The sequence below is a fragment of the Sus scrofa genome, chromosome 9, assembly GCF_000003025.6.
Source record: "Sus scrofa isolate TJ Tabasco breed Duroc chromosome 9, Sscrofa11.1, whole genome shotgun sequence".
Lineage (NCBI taxonomy): Eukaryota > Metazoa > Chordata > Mammalia > Artiodactyla > Suidae > Sus > Sus scrofa.
This window is the reverse complement of record NC_010451.4, coordinates 116,858,252-116,872,227: the sequence shown is the minus strand read 5'-3', so window position 1 is coordinate 116,872,227 and position 13,976 is coordinate 116,858,252. Positions and strand designations below refer to the sequence as shown.

At 38.5% G+C, this 13,976-nt stretch overlaps 1 protein-coding gene and 1 long non-coding RNA gene across 3 annotated transcripts in view; one reads left to right on the top strand and one right to left on the bottom strand.

Moving 5' to 3' along the window:
* The window catches only part of RABGAP1L (RAB GTPase activating protein 1 like), a 657,663-nt gene that overhangs the window by 187,830 nt on the left and 455,857 nt on the right, over positions 1-13,976 (bottom strand). For both annotated transcript variants that reach the window (XM_013989628.2, XM_021102607.1), the window contains exon 18: positions 2,225-2,266. In XM_013989628.2, the coding sequence (XP_013845082.2) occupies positions 2,225-2,266 (42 nt within the window). The remainder of the gene's footprint in view (positions 1-2,224; positions 2,267-13,976) is intronic.
* LOC110262254 overlaps positions 11,700-13,976 on the top strand; it is a 30,273-nt gene continuing 27,996 nt past the window's right edge. Inside the window, exon 1 of the long non-coding RNA XR_002347086.1 lies at positions 11,700-12,161. This is a non-coding gene — a long non-coding RNA (uncharacterized LOC110262254). The remainder of the gene's footprint in view (positions 12,162-13,976) is intronic.

The window sequence follows — 13,976 nt, the reverse complement described above, 5'->3', positions numbered from 1 at the left end:
AGCCCCAGGATTCAAACAAGCAAGAGAGATAACTATAAATCAATAGCAGTGAGAAAGCTCTCCTTTCTATCTTCTCTAACTAGACAAATTCTCCAAGATAATATCCGATGAATGTCCTTGTACTGCTAGAGAAAACACAAAAGTCTTTCTAATGGCCAGCGAATGTCCTCCGCACAGGCATGTCAGGGTTTAAATGGCCAAAAGTAAGTGAAAGTCATAGAATCAAGTCCCCCGAATCTTTCAACCAGGAGGGTAATTTATCAGATGAATCAAGTTTTAGGCTGACATAGAGTACAGAGGGGAAGTCCTGAGTTATCCTCAAAAGACAGACAAAGCATGGACTGAGAGCGCTAGTAAGGAAAAGTCACTAAAAAGTGAGGAAAGGCATCTTGGGAAAGATGTAATATTGGAGATAAAAAAAATTAGACATGATAAGAAAAATCAGAACTTTGTTGGGCTTCCTTATATATACTTTATGATTCAATATTGTTTTTAGTCTGAATTATAGAATACCCTTACTGCTTAAGCATTCTAAAAGTCTTACTCCAGCTCTCTGCAGAAGGCAACTTAGAAAACTTTTGGTTTTGATTTGTTTTAATGACAAGAAAAGAAAAAAAAAAAACAACAACTAGAAGTAGAGGTCCATGACTTCATTGAAAGATATATGCAAAGACCTATGTGTTACTGTATTTAAAATATTTCCCTTAACTTAAACTAATTTCAATTTCATATGAATTGTTCATATCTAAACTCTAAATGACTTAATGAAAGGGAGTTCCTGTTGTGGCGCAGTGGAAATGAATTTGACTAGTATCAATGAGAATGCAGGTTTGTTCCCTGGCCTTGCTCAGTGGGTTAAGGATCCAGTGTTTCCATGAGCTGTGGTGTAGGTCGCAGACTCGGCTCGGATCCCATGTTGCTGTGGCTGTGGTGTAGGCCGGCGGCTACAGCTCCAATTAGACCCCTAGCCTGGGAACCTCCATATGCCAATGGAGCGGCCCTAGAAAAGACAAAGAAAAAAAAAATTAAAAAAAATGACCTAATGAAAAACTTGAATTACATTTTATGAACTTCAGGAAAAACAAATGCTTAACAGAATAAAAGATAAGGAAGGAGCAGCAGCCGACCTCTTGAGTTGAGCAGGGCCCATATTATGTGATAGATACCTTTGTTTTGGATCAAGATATTTAATGATTAAGTATGGAAGCTCTCCTAGAATATCAAGAGGTTCCCTGAAGATTCAAGTCATTATGCTTTAGATATCTGGAATAATTATGAGGAATCCAGTAACAAACTCTGTATTACCTTGTGAATATAATTGTAGTCACAATAATGACAGCTACTACTTATTGGACAATAAAATTTTCTAGACAGTATGTTAAGGACTTTTATGTATGCTCTTATTTAGCAATCTCACATATTAGTTTTCTTTATTATCTCAAAATTCAGGATCTGAGTACAACGAGTAATTTGCCCAAGGTCATACACTAGAGCTGAAATGAGAACCAAATCTGTCCGAGTTTGGTGCCTGAGATTTTAACTACATTTTGCTGGGAAAAGGGTGAGCCTGCATCCTTTTATAAACGAGGCAATTATTACCTTTAGTAACAGAACTTCATCTTTAACTGGAGGACAAAAACCAAGGAGGTTATTTTCAACAACTCTGTAGCAAATGTCTTGCTGTTACCACACTTTTAAAGCTGCAGTGATATGTTGATATAAAATCCAACAAGGTAATTATAATTGAATTCTAACATGTCTTATAAATTTCTAGCTCTCTGAGAAAGAACTTCAAACTGAAATGTAGCAGTTTCTTTTTTAGTCAGTGTATTACAGAAGCTTTCTAATAATTCAATTACATGTTTAAGTACCGCCAGGGATGTTATAATGGTAAGAAGTATTTTAAGAAAAATGCTGGCATCATTTTGACAGAAAATAGGTTTTAACTCTCTCATATTATACAACTAGAATGAATAGAAACATCTTAATATGTTACTAGAAAGAGGCTACGATGGCAAGATTAAATGGATGATAAGGGGAAAAAAGAAACAAACAAGAACAAAAAAGAATGGGAGAAGGAGAGAGGATCAGAGCTTCTCAGAGAAGTCTTTTTTTGGGTTCAAGAATCTAGAATGAGTCAAAGGCTGTAAACTGAATGATATCCAGTTAAAAGGGCAGAGGAGTAAGTCAGTTTGGTAACTTAAACATTTAAAAACAGGCTTACCTTTAGGAGAGCCAAGGCTACATGAAAGATTATGTTCAAACCCTGAAATAGGAAAAAAAAAAAAAGTCAAAATCAATACTGCTACATCTATCACTATTTTATTAAGTATTTTCCCAAGACTTCCATAATTTTTAATAAAATCCTTCTTTACGTCTGTAATAAAAATCCCTAATTGTTTTCATTTTCACATACAATAATAATCAAACCATGTGATTTTTTTTTCTTTTTTGGCCACTGTGGCATGTGGAAGTTCCTTGGCCAGGGATTAAACCCATGTCACAGCAGCAACCTGAGCCACAGCAGTGACAACGCTGGATCCTTAAGCCACTGAGCCATGAGGCAAGACCAAAACCATGAGATTTTTAAAAAGACATTCTCCTTCTTTGAGAGGTTTGTTATAAATTTTAGGTGCTATTCAATTAATGCTCACATAAAATTACTGTTTTTACAATAAATTATTTTTCTTCAATATATTTTTGGCCTAAGGCTTGTAAAAGTCAAAGTCCTTAAAATGGCAGTGACACTGAAGTCTAAAACTGTTAATTGAAATTTGTAAGTCCTTTCTGTACAATATGGTTAAACTGCCAGTGGCAGACAAAATGGAATAAAACAAAACAAAGAACAAATTGTTGCTGATAATTAGGATAGATTGTATGTGTGGAACTGTTCCACTACAGTTCTTATTTTTTGTTTGTTTTAGTGCTTGCTTAAAAGGAGTACTTGTACACCTACAGGTGGTAATAAGGGGCTACCTACTAGACTTCTTTGTCCTTTTTGTTCAGAAAACCAGAGCAAAATTTCTTTAGGAATAAAGAAGTTTGCCAAGAAGCCATACTGGAGCTGAATTTTGACTTTGAGTTCAGCCCAGTGACTCTGAAGAGATGTTGAGATGTTATACTTGAGAGACAGGAATCATAAATGTTTAGGATGGCAGTGTCAGAAACAAAATTGCCGCAGAATACACTGTTTCCGTTTCATGAAAGTTATCATACATGAAAAGAAAGACCTTTTCTTTTCCTTTTTTTGTCTTTTTACCTTTTCTAGGGCCACTTCCCGCGGCACATGGAGGTTCTCAGGCTAGGGGTCAAATCGGAGCTGTAGCCACCGGCCTATGCCAGGGCCATAGCAACTCGGGATCCAAGCCGCAGCTGCGACCTACACCACAGCTCATGGCAATGCTGGATCCTTAACCCACTGAGCAAGGGCAGGGATCAAACCCGCAACCTCATGGTTCCTAGTTGTATTCGTTAACCACTGCGCCACGACGGGAACTCCGAAAGACCTTTTCAAGCTTGAGGTGACATCTCCCAGAAGTCCAGGGTCTATCAGATGCGCTCTCTTCAGCTTGGTCACAAATATAATCTATCTGCCTTTTGGATATGGAGCTGCATCAGATGTGTTGTGCAAAGAACTTCTAATAAACCATCCTTTTACTGTCTCCAAAGTCAGAAGCAGGGATTAGGACCAGGTACTCAGAGTTCATTTCTGTCATAATTTGCTAACCTTTCAATCTCACTACCAAACACAGGATGTAATGGTAGAAGGGATGAATAATAAACTTAAGATTTTTGGTTGAAGGTTTTGGGTGTCCTCAATTCTTTGAGAAACCAAAAAAAGTGGGAAGTATAATCAGGGGACAAAATCAAATTGACACAGTCAATCGCTACTCCAAGCAATGATTATAGGCTGTTTTTTGGGGGGAAGGTTAGCTTTTAGTTTTGCTTTTTTTTTTTTTTGCTTTTTAGGGCCACGCCTGTGGCATATGGAAGTTCCCAGGCTAGGGGTAGAATCAGAGCTACAGAATCAGAGCTACAGCTGCCAGCCTACACCACAGCCACAGCAACATAGGATCTGAGCTGCATCTTCGACCTACACCATAGCTCACGGCAATACCAGATCCCTGACCCACTGAGTGAGGCCAGGGATTGAACCTGCATCCACATGGATACTAGTCAGATTCATTTCCACTGAGCCACAATGGGAACTCCTATAGACTGGTTTTGATCATAATTACAAAAAAAAAAAAAAAAAAAGACCACTATAAGAATCATAACACCACCAACGACAATAACAATTTAAAAAACTTGGGTTACAATTACGCAGTTTTTGCTTTCCTAATCTAAAGTTGGATCCTCACCCACTAGCTGCTGCCCACTCCTAGGCTCTCCTCCATATTCTCCGCACCCCCACATCACAAGTGCTAGGTGTAGTGAGTCCTCACAACCTGAGTGCTTGTCACTTTGCCATCAAGACTAAACCCATAGCCCCTCTGATTCTTGCTTTTTGAGTCACTGCTGGAAATAGAAGCACCTCTTGTCTCTCTTCCCTAATCCTGGTAATGCTCTGCTGCCTTCTCCTAAGCCGGGCTCCCACTCTCCGGTCTTCCCCAGATCTCTTCGGGTGGCTCCACTCCTTGTTCAGCCTGCCCTGCTATGTCCTCAACCTCCCTGCTAAACATTTCCCCCACCTTCCTGCTTTCACGGGAAGAGTGAAATCTCAATGATCCACATAACTAACTGTTATGATTCCTGTTTTTCAGAATATGAACTTGACTAACCTAAGGTTATATGTGTATTTAGTAGCAGGCTAAGATTATCCGCTAAGCCTTCTGATATGTAATTTAACAGCATTTCCGCTACACAGTGCTGGTGCAATGTACATAATAAGTGCTTGATGACCAAATGGTTGAACTTTACTAGCTAGTCCAAATTTTCTAGGATTTATTCTTTCCCCTATGGATGTAACTAAACCAATTTCTAGAATCATCATCAAATGAAAGTAAGAAACCCTGCTCTTCTATTATCTCAAAGTCAAACTATTGGACAACTGAGCTATAAAAACACAAACAAGAACCTAGAGAAAAATGTTCTAAATAACAGCATCAGCTCTCACTAATAAGAAGAAAAAAATTTATTCAAATTTAAATTTCATATCTACTTAGAATTAATTTGGTAATATGATTTTATAGTTTATAGACAATCCAAGTAAAAGACAAAGTATGTGCTAGACGGGGTTGGTTAGGAGAGAGAGTTGCCAGAATTAAAATATTAGATCTGACAATAAATAGAAGATAAACTTAAAAAAAAAAAAGTAGTTGTTTGGGCCCATTTAGTAGAGCCAATAGCCTTTCAACAGTTAACATTAGTTCACTGTGATAATCTCAGCAATGTTAGTGAATGCTTACATTATGTCTGAAATACTGTGCTTAAGAAGTTTAGCATGTGTTTTAAATAAAAAGCTGATAATTTCTTGTTAACTTTGGGAAGCGAAAGTTTTAATTATCAGAAAAATTTATATATATAAACTCTTTAAATATATTCATAATAATAAAGTATTATTGTACCTGCTGACCTGAAACCCTAGACAGTATCCATTAAAATCAAGAAAAATAAAGACTTTACAAGCCTAAAACTAAAGGTTTAGTTTAATAAATACTGTTTACTTAGTAGAATAGTATGACTTGACTCTGCAAAAAAAAAAAAAAAAAAAAAAAAAAGTTATTTTCAGACCTCTGAGTTGTTGGAAATCAGGAAAAACTTGCTATTTGATCAAATTCTTTATTTCACTACAAAATGTATCCTGATTTCCTAAGAGGAAAGCAGAAAAAGCAGCCTTAGTTAGATGTTTTTAAACATCTATTGTTTTCTCTTTAATTTTTTAATTTTTAAAATATTTTTTAGTCTTTTTTTTTTTTTTTTTTTTTTTTGTCTTTTTAGGGCTGCACCCTTAGCGTATGGAGGTTCCCTGGCTAGGGGTCCAATCGGAACTGTAGCCACTGGCCCATGCCAGAGCCACAGCAATGCTGGATTTGAGCCGCATCTGTGATGTACACCACAACTCATGGCAACACCGGATCCTTAACCCACTGAGCGAGGACAGGGATTGAATCTGTGTCCTCATGGATGCTAGTCAGGTTCACTAACCGCTAAGCCACGATGGGAACTCCTATTTTTTTTCTGTTTTAAGTAAGACATCCCTATTTAGGAATACGGTTAGAAATATCATTAAGTTATTGTAACTTTCCACAGTCTAGCATTTGGGCACTACAAACAAGTTGGTTTTAAGATGACAATGTCAATGCAAGCTTTGGTCTCAGCCTGCTAGCCAACAATAAAGTGAACTATAAGGGAGCCACCCCTTACTCTTCCAAGCCACCATATGAAATAAATCCTCCATTATTTCATTGTCCACTGACTCTTACATGGTCCAACTTTTGCCTAATTGAGCTGAAATATATTTTTTGAAATACATTTTAAAAAGAAAAATATCATATTTTCAAAATGCCCCCCCTTTCAGAAATATGTAATCTGTAGCAGTTTGTTTGTTACTGAGGAGGTAAATAAGTGTTCCTACTAGGACTGAAAGAGTTAAAGTATTTGAAGAATTATTAAGAGTAAAAATAATACACACATTGTTATAGCTACTTATTATTTATAGCGTGAGGTCTAACTTCAAGAGCCAGATAATATGTCAGAGTCAACATCCACTGAATGTTTTCTACGTGCCAAGATCTAAATTAATTACACTAAAAACACATTCCTATTTAATCCCATAACAATGCTAAATTACACTTAACCCACAAAGAACTTAAGATTTAGACAAGTTAAACTAATTGGCCAAGGTCACAGAGCTATTTAGTAGATTTTAACTTACACAGTGTAACTCTCTAAGTCATATTCTTAGCCACTAAGTTAGAGAAGATGGCTCAAGGAATAAATGAATGAATGAATAATCCCTTAGCTGGGCATTATTTAATCTGTCCTCTAATTCCTAAAGGATTAAAGCGATTCTTCCCATTTAAAGGCAAGTACTTTTTAAGAGTGGAGAGGAGAAATAGGTAACTTATACCAAAATAAAAAACTTTTTTTTGGTCATGCACAAAAATTGGTTGACTGTTTGTAGGATGTGAAGCAAGAAAAACTCAGCTTGCTCTGAAAAGAATGGGTCACCACCTTCTTCCAGTAACAAGCAGACTGAGATCAGCCCTGTGTGTATGAAGAAGTGGTTCCTTAACTGATTGCAAAGCTGCTGTTTCAAAATTCAGGCAGAATCTTCACTTTAAAGAACACCTACAAGTAATTGCCCCAAATTAAATAATTGCTCCCAAGTGCAGATCATCATGTTCCTGGAGAGGCCAACAAGTGAGCACCCACAATCTTGAATAAAGGAAGGCTGACAGCAGAGCACTTGCTGGAACAAAGACACTGAACATTTTGGCTCTGATGAGCAGGCAATCGTGGGCTCAGAGGGAGCTGACAGATTGTGTGAGAAGCTGTCAAAAACTGCACTGACAGCACTGAGAACAAATGCTGAAAAGGTAGTGTCAAAAAGTGCCAAGTGTGCTTCAGCACCTGGGTCCTTAGGGATCAAAATAAAACGAAATAAATAGAATGTGGAAATGGAAATCCAAACAAGGTAGTGAAAAAGGATCAGACCATGTAAATGGAGCAGGCTCCCAGACAAATGCAACTCAAACTAGAAGAAATAAGCGATTGCTCTGTCTGACCCACCCAACATAGGACACAACACTCCAGGAAGGGGCAACAACTAAATAAGACAGCATCTAAAAAGTATATCAAATGAAGGGAGTTCCCTAGTGGTCTAGTAGTTAGGATTTGGGGCTTTCACTGCTGTGGGTTCAATCGTTGGTTGGGGAACTAAGATTCCACTTCAAGCTGCTGCATGCCACAGCCAAAAAAAAGCATAAAAAACTACTGAGCACTTGCTAAGTACTCAGTAAGTGCTAGTCATTATTATTAGGTTGATATATTTATCACCTGCCATTTCTGGTGTTTTGTATATATATCTTCACTACTTCTCTCAGTAACTCTAAGGCATATGTGTTACTGCTGCCGTTTTAGGGATGAGAAAACTGAGGCTCAGAGACATCACACTATCGGTAAACGGTAAAGCCAGGACTAGAATTTACGTCTAACAGCAACAACAACAAAACCCATGCTTTTTTTCACTGATTCCATTTTTACTGCAAAGTCATGAGATTTTGGTGAGCTATCTGTGATGAATTAAAGATGGTCATAAGCCTTGGACACTTCCCCCACTGAGAGGTGGGGTCTTGGTCCTTTCCCCTTGAATCTGGGATGACTATGCTACCTCTATGACCTACAGAAGATGGGAGAAGTGAAGCTATGACATCATTCTGCGCCCAGTCTCATGAGAGACTGACAGCTTCCATGTCCAACCTCCTGGAACGCTCACTCTTGGCAACCAGTCACTATGTAAGAAGTGCAATGACACTTAGACTCCCACGCTCTAAGAGGCCAAACAAAGAGAAAGGGGCCTGAAGGATGAGATGTGACGCGCAGAAAGAGAGGCCAAGGATCACTCAGCTATGTGAGTGAAGATATCATCTTAAAAGTGAAACCTCTGGCCTCGAGTGCCTCAGCTGATGCCACGTGGATCAGAGATGTAGCACACGGCTGAACCCTTCCCCAGTTCCTGACTGATGAAATTGTCAACAAAATAAATGGCTTTAAAAACTGTTTTAGAAATCTTTCATTTTGAAATAATTTCACATTGACAAAAAAACCTGCAAAAATAATTCCCAAAGTGTCTGCCTATCCTTCACTTGGCTTCAGCAAATGTTAACATTATACGTAACCACAGTACAACTATCAAAACCAAGAAAGTGGTATTCAAATTTTGTCAGATGTCTCACTAATGGCTTTTTTCTGGTCCAGGATCCAATCCTGGATGATACCTTAAGTTTGTCATGTCTCCTTTCACCTTTCAGCCTTTGTCTCTCATACATTTGACACTTTCGAAGTGTACTGGCCAATTATTTTGTAGAAGGTCCCTCAATTTGATTTGTCTGATGTTTTTTATGCCTTAACCTAGATGACGTATTCTTGGCACAAATACCACAGAAGCAATGTTGTGTCAGCACATCAAACAGGAGGCTACATAATATCAATCTGTTTCACTCCAAACAAATCATTTTAAAGCCACTCAGGTTTGGCGTAGCTTGTTATGCACACCAGGGAAGCAGAGTGGTATCCCTTTCACTTCTCTTTGATAATTTCCTAACTTCTATGATCTGTACAATAGTGTAGTTTTTTCACAGAGAGAAGAAAGTGAAAGATAATTACTATGCAAATATAAAGAAGTAAATTCTGGCTGTTCTTAAATACAGGATGCTGCGAATGTTCACCAAAATGTATTATACTTTATTCTGCTTCTCATATTATAAATGCTTTAAAAGTTCAAATTCGGGGGAAAAAAATGTAAACATGTAAGGATAACTTGATCCCCTTGCTGTACAGTGGGAAAAAAAAAGTTCAAATTTTAGGATGACTAAATAAAGGACTTTGATGGAGTAATGAATAAAATGATGTGATGTTTTCATTTTTGGTTTTTGCTTTTTTTTTTTTTTTTTTGATTCCCACTATTTTTTATCTTTTGGATGTCCACTAGAGGTCAGGATTGCAGCACTGAAAACCAAACAGCAGCTTTTAAAAAGATTGTTACAGAAGCTTTGTCTACAAATTCATTTGTCTTGCTGTTTTAAAACCCTCATAGCTAAGTCCCCAACGTTTACTACTAATTACCTAATATGATATAAAATATAACAAAACTTGGATGATTCCCGCTTCCTTTCCCTCAGTTTTATCCATTTTCCATTTTTGTTATAGATTCATTTGTTAGTTTTTTCCTGAGTAGTGAAGAAGAGAGCTTGAGAATGGGGAGGGATGAGAATTAAATGTAACATTTTTTAAATCTTTGCTTGACTTGCATTTGTTTTTTGAGCGAAGCACTGAAAAAAGTTATATCTACGAAGACTGAGTCCTTAATTGTGAATAACTCTGGGGAGAATTCTTAGAGGTTAGTGACGTGAATTAAATAAAACTTTCAGAAACAAGGCATGTAAAATAAGAGGGATAAATCAAATTCTAGCTTTTGACAAGTATTATCAAATCTGTGTGCAAGCCACTCTGAGAATGGTTTGGTATATACAAGCATTTATATCCACGGATATCCACAAGGGTGGATAAGTCATTACTACACCAAGGGACTCCCAGACCAGGACAGGAGATAAAAATGTACACAGACAATATACCGCCCTGGGTATAAAGAAAAAGTGTGACCTGGAAAGCACTTTGCACCTCCTACCAAGATGCCCTACTGGCAATGAACACTGGCAATTACCCTTCTCAAATCCCCTTGAGTCATAATGAGCCTTGGATTATGCTGTCTTCTAGTGATAGGTATCAGTCAACCATTCCAGGCTATGGGAGTGTATCTGATGCCCTTGATAGTGACAAAGGACTTTCACCTGTTCCTAACTGCCAGCTAATCTTGATTTTCTCCTTCCTCTAATCTCTTGCCAGAGTTTCTATTCACCCAATTCACCCACAAGTACAGAGTTCCTGTACCTATCCACCACACCCCTGCTTCTTTGAAAATAAAAATTCTCTTAAAAAAAGTTTCACAACATATTACTCTAAATTCAATAAATATTTACAAAGCAACATAGCATGCAGGTGCTGTGAAGATTAAAAAGAAATACATTGATTTTAAAAACTCAATATAATTGGGGAGTTCCCTGGTGGTTCAGTGGGTTAAGGATCTGGTGTCACTGCTGTGGTGCAGGTTCTACCCCTGGCCTGGGAGCTTCCACATGCCAGGGCTATGGGCAAAAAAAAAAAAAAAAAAAAAAAAAAAAAGCAACATAGTTGGGGAGGCAAGTCACCTGTAAAGGTTAGAGACCAGAACATTATTTAGTAAAAGTATCAAGTTATATTGCAGGGTCCCCCTCCCTGCAGAAAGACGCAATAGGCAATCAAGGTGTGCGGAAATAACTCGAGTAAGAGCAGTGTGAAGTCTTTGGAAAGCTGAAACTTGACCCAATTCCAATGGGTCAACTCCCAAACGGAAAGGAATGATGATGACAGTATTATCTACTAATACTTATGAGCACTAATAAATGCCAATAATTGTTTCTAGAACTCTACATATATCATTTAATTCAAACATAAGAGATGTAGAAACTGAAACAACATGGCTGAAGGCTCATTATTTGTCCAAGATCACACACAAATGGTTGAAGCTGCGATTCAAAAGCAAGCCGTCTGTCTGCAGAGAATCTGTTTGAAGCAACGCCGAGTAGTTATGTTGTGAGCCACAGAGGAAGTCCGACAATCTATTTGAAAAGACCACGGTATACTATACATCTTCCTCAAGTTTGAAGCTCTTAAAGTCTGAATAAGATTATTTTAAAGGTTAGAGCTGAATTAACAATAGAGATATTTTAATACTTCATTCTTCAGACGAAACATGGCTCCAGAAGACCATGACCATATGAGTGTGTCCACTTATCATTACAAGGTATATATTAGCATATCAACTAGAACAGCATTAAATATGTGCTTGTGAAACAACAGAAAATATATACTGGTTTCTGCCCCTGTTCTTGACAGAGCGAGCTCCAGAAACCCTTGTAATTTCCAAAGTGGTAAGAACACTATGAGCATCTCTGTTCTAATATTTGGTCTTTGACCATAGTTTCTGACACCTTGGTAATTTCCAGGGTGATAGGAATGGCTTTTGTTTGAATGAAGCAACTGTGGGTGGGCTCTTGGATGGCTCCTGGAGGAGGAGCTTACCAGAAAGCCCAAGCCATGATTAGAAACTTGGAATTTCCAGGCCTGCCCCATGCTCTCTTGAGAAGGGCGCAGGGTTGGAAACGAAGTTAATGATCAATCAAGCCTATGTTATGAAGCCTCCATAAACATCCCAATAGTACAGGATTCAGAGAGCGTCCAGGTTGACAAGCATGTCCACACTGGGGGAGTGACGTACCCTAACTTCATGGGGACAAAAGCTCCTGAGCTTTGGACCCTCCCGGACCTTGCTCATGTCTATTTTTTCATCTGGCTGTTCATCTGTATCCTCCACCATATCCTTCAATAAACTGGTAAAGGTAAGTTAAGTGTTTCCCTGAGTTCTGTGGGCCCTTCTAACAAGTTACTTGAATCTGGGGAGGGGGTCATGGGACCTTCTGAAACCTCTGATTTGTAGTCAAGATGGTCAGAATTGTGGGTAACTGGGGGGCCTACTATGTGCAGCTGGCATCTGAAGTAGGGTGGGAGCACACTGTGGTGGGACTGAGCCTTTAACCTGTGGGATCTGACATTGTCTCAATGCAGGTAGTGTTGGAATTGGATTAAACTGTAGGCCACCCAGTTGGCAGAGAGTTGCTTGGTGGGGGGAAAAACATCCACACATTTGGCGACTAAAAGTGTCAGAAGCTAAGTGTTCTGTATGAGTGTGCTTGTAGTGCTGAGAGCAAGGGAAACACAAAAGAGATACACTGAACTGAGCGTTTCCCTTACAAGAGGAGGGGAAAACAGAAGTTTTTTTTTTTTTTTTTTTTCCCTTTACAATGTTAATCTAGGGAGTCTACTGGTAAACTCTGAGGTCCTCCTTGATAATTCTCTCAGCAGGCTGCTACCAGGTCATGTACCATCACATACTTGTTAAAATGCGATGGCACTTTCTCACTTTCTCCTCTGCTGCTTGCAGGGATTTTGCTGGTGGTACCTGCTTCGCCCCAAATCCCACCCTCCTTAGTGATCTCATGGCTCTGGGGAAATGAAACACAGGTTCTTCTCAAGGAATCCCCCCATATTATACCATGGTCTGAACTTTCGGCCCTTATTTTATGACGTTTTCTCTACCTGGAACATTCTTTCCTCCTAACCACTCCTCTCTTTGTCTAGGCCTGGAATTAGATGCTAATTCCTCTGGGGAGGCTTTTTGGACATCTGTGGCTGGGTTAGGTATCCATCATTAGTGTTCTTTTAAAGCACCTATACTCTCTATATCACAGCACACATTCTACTGCTGTGTAATTACTCATCTACTGGTGCCGAGTTCCCTGTAAGTTACATGAGGGCAGAATCCTGCCTGTGCCTTTATATACCTGCCTGTGGTATATTTCCATCACCCAGGACACTACCAGGAACAGAGTAGGTGCTAAGAATTATTGAACAAGTAGATGAACTGAATGGGATAGTTAAAGTCAAGGAAAAAGATCTGTCATGAGAATTAAAGTTCATGAAATAATTTCTTGGTACTAATTGCAGACTTTTCTTAGTTATGGAGCCTCCCTTCAGGTTATTTGGTAAGATAAACATATGACATTCATTTCCTTCTTAAATAGAGAAAGTGAGCTTGTGGAAAGTAACACTAAAATTCAGATGTGTTATCTTTCATCTTCTATCCCAGAAGGTTCATCACTTCTTTCCAAATCTGAAAACTAGGGTATAATGCATCAGGAAAACAAAACCAATCACACATTAATTAATTACTGTCTTCAGAGGGAAGCAGGAGCTGATATTTTAAATACTCCAAAGCAGAATCATGTCAAAAAACAAAACAAAACTCAAGGACTTGCAGTCAAATATACAGTTGACAGAATTGAAAAGCCTCAAAAAAGTGTACATAATTTTGCTTGGTGATGAATCCAGTGACTAACCTGGACGCAGACTAACACACCAGCAGATGCTCTGCATGGTTGATTCTTACTCTCCATGGGTGAAGTCCTGAGGTTTGTGTCATGGTGGAAAACCATGAGGGAGTGTATTCATCTTTGGAGACCCTTTCTACTTCTTTCTGTCCTCACTCAGGATATGGGTAAATGTTGGTGAAGCTTAAACACTAGGGACACTAGGGGTATCAAAAGTGATGCAGGAGGAACGCGCTGAAAACGAGTTTGAGTTTGAAAAGTTAAATC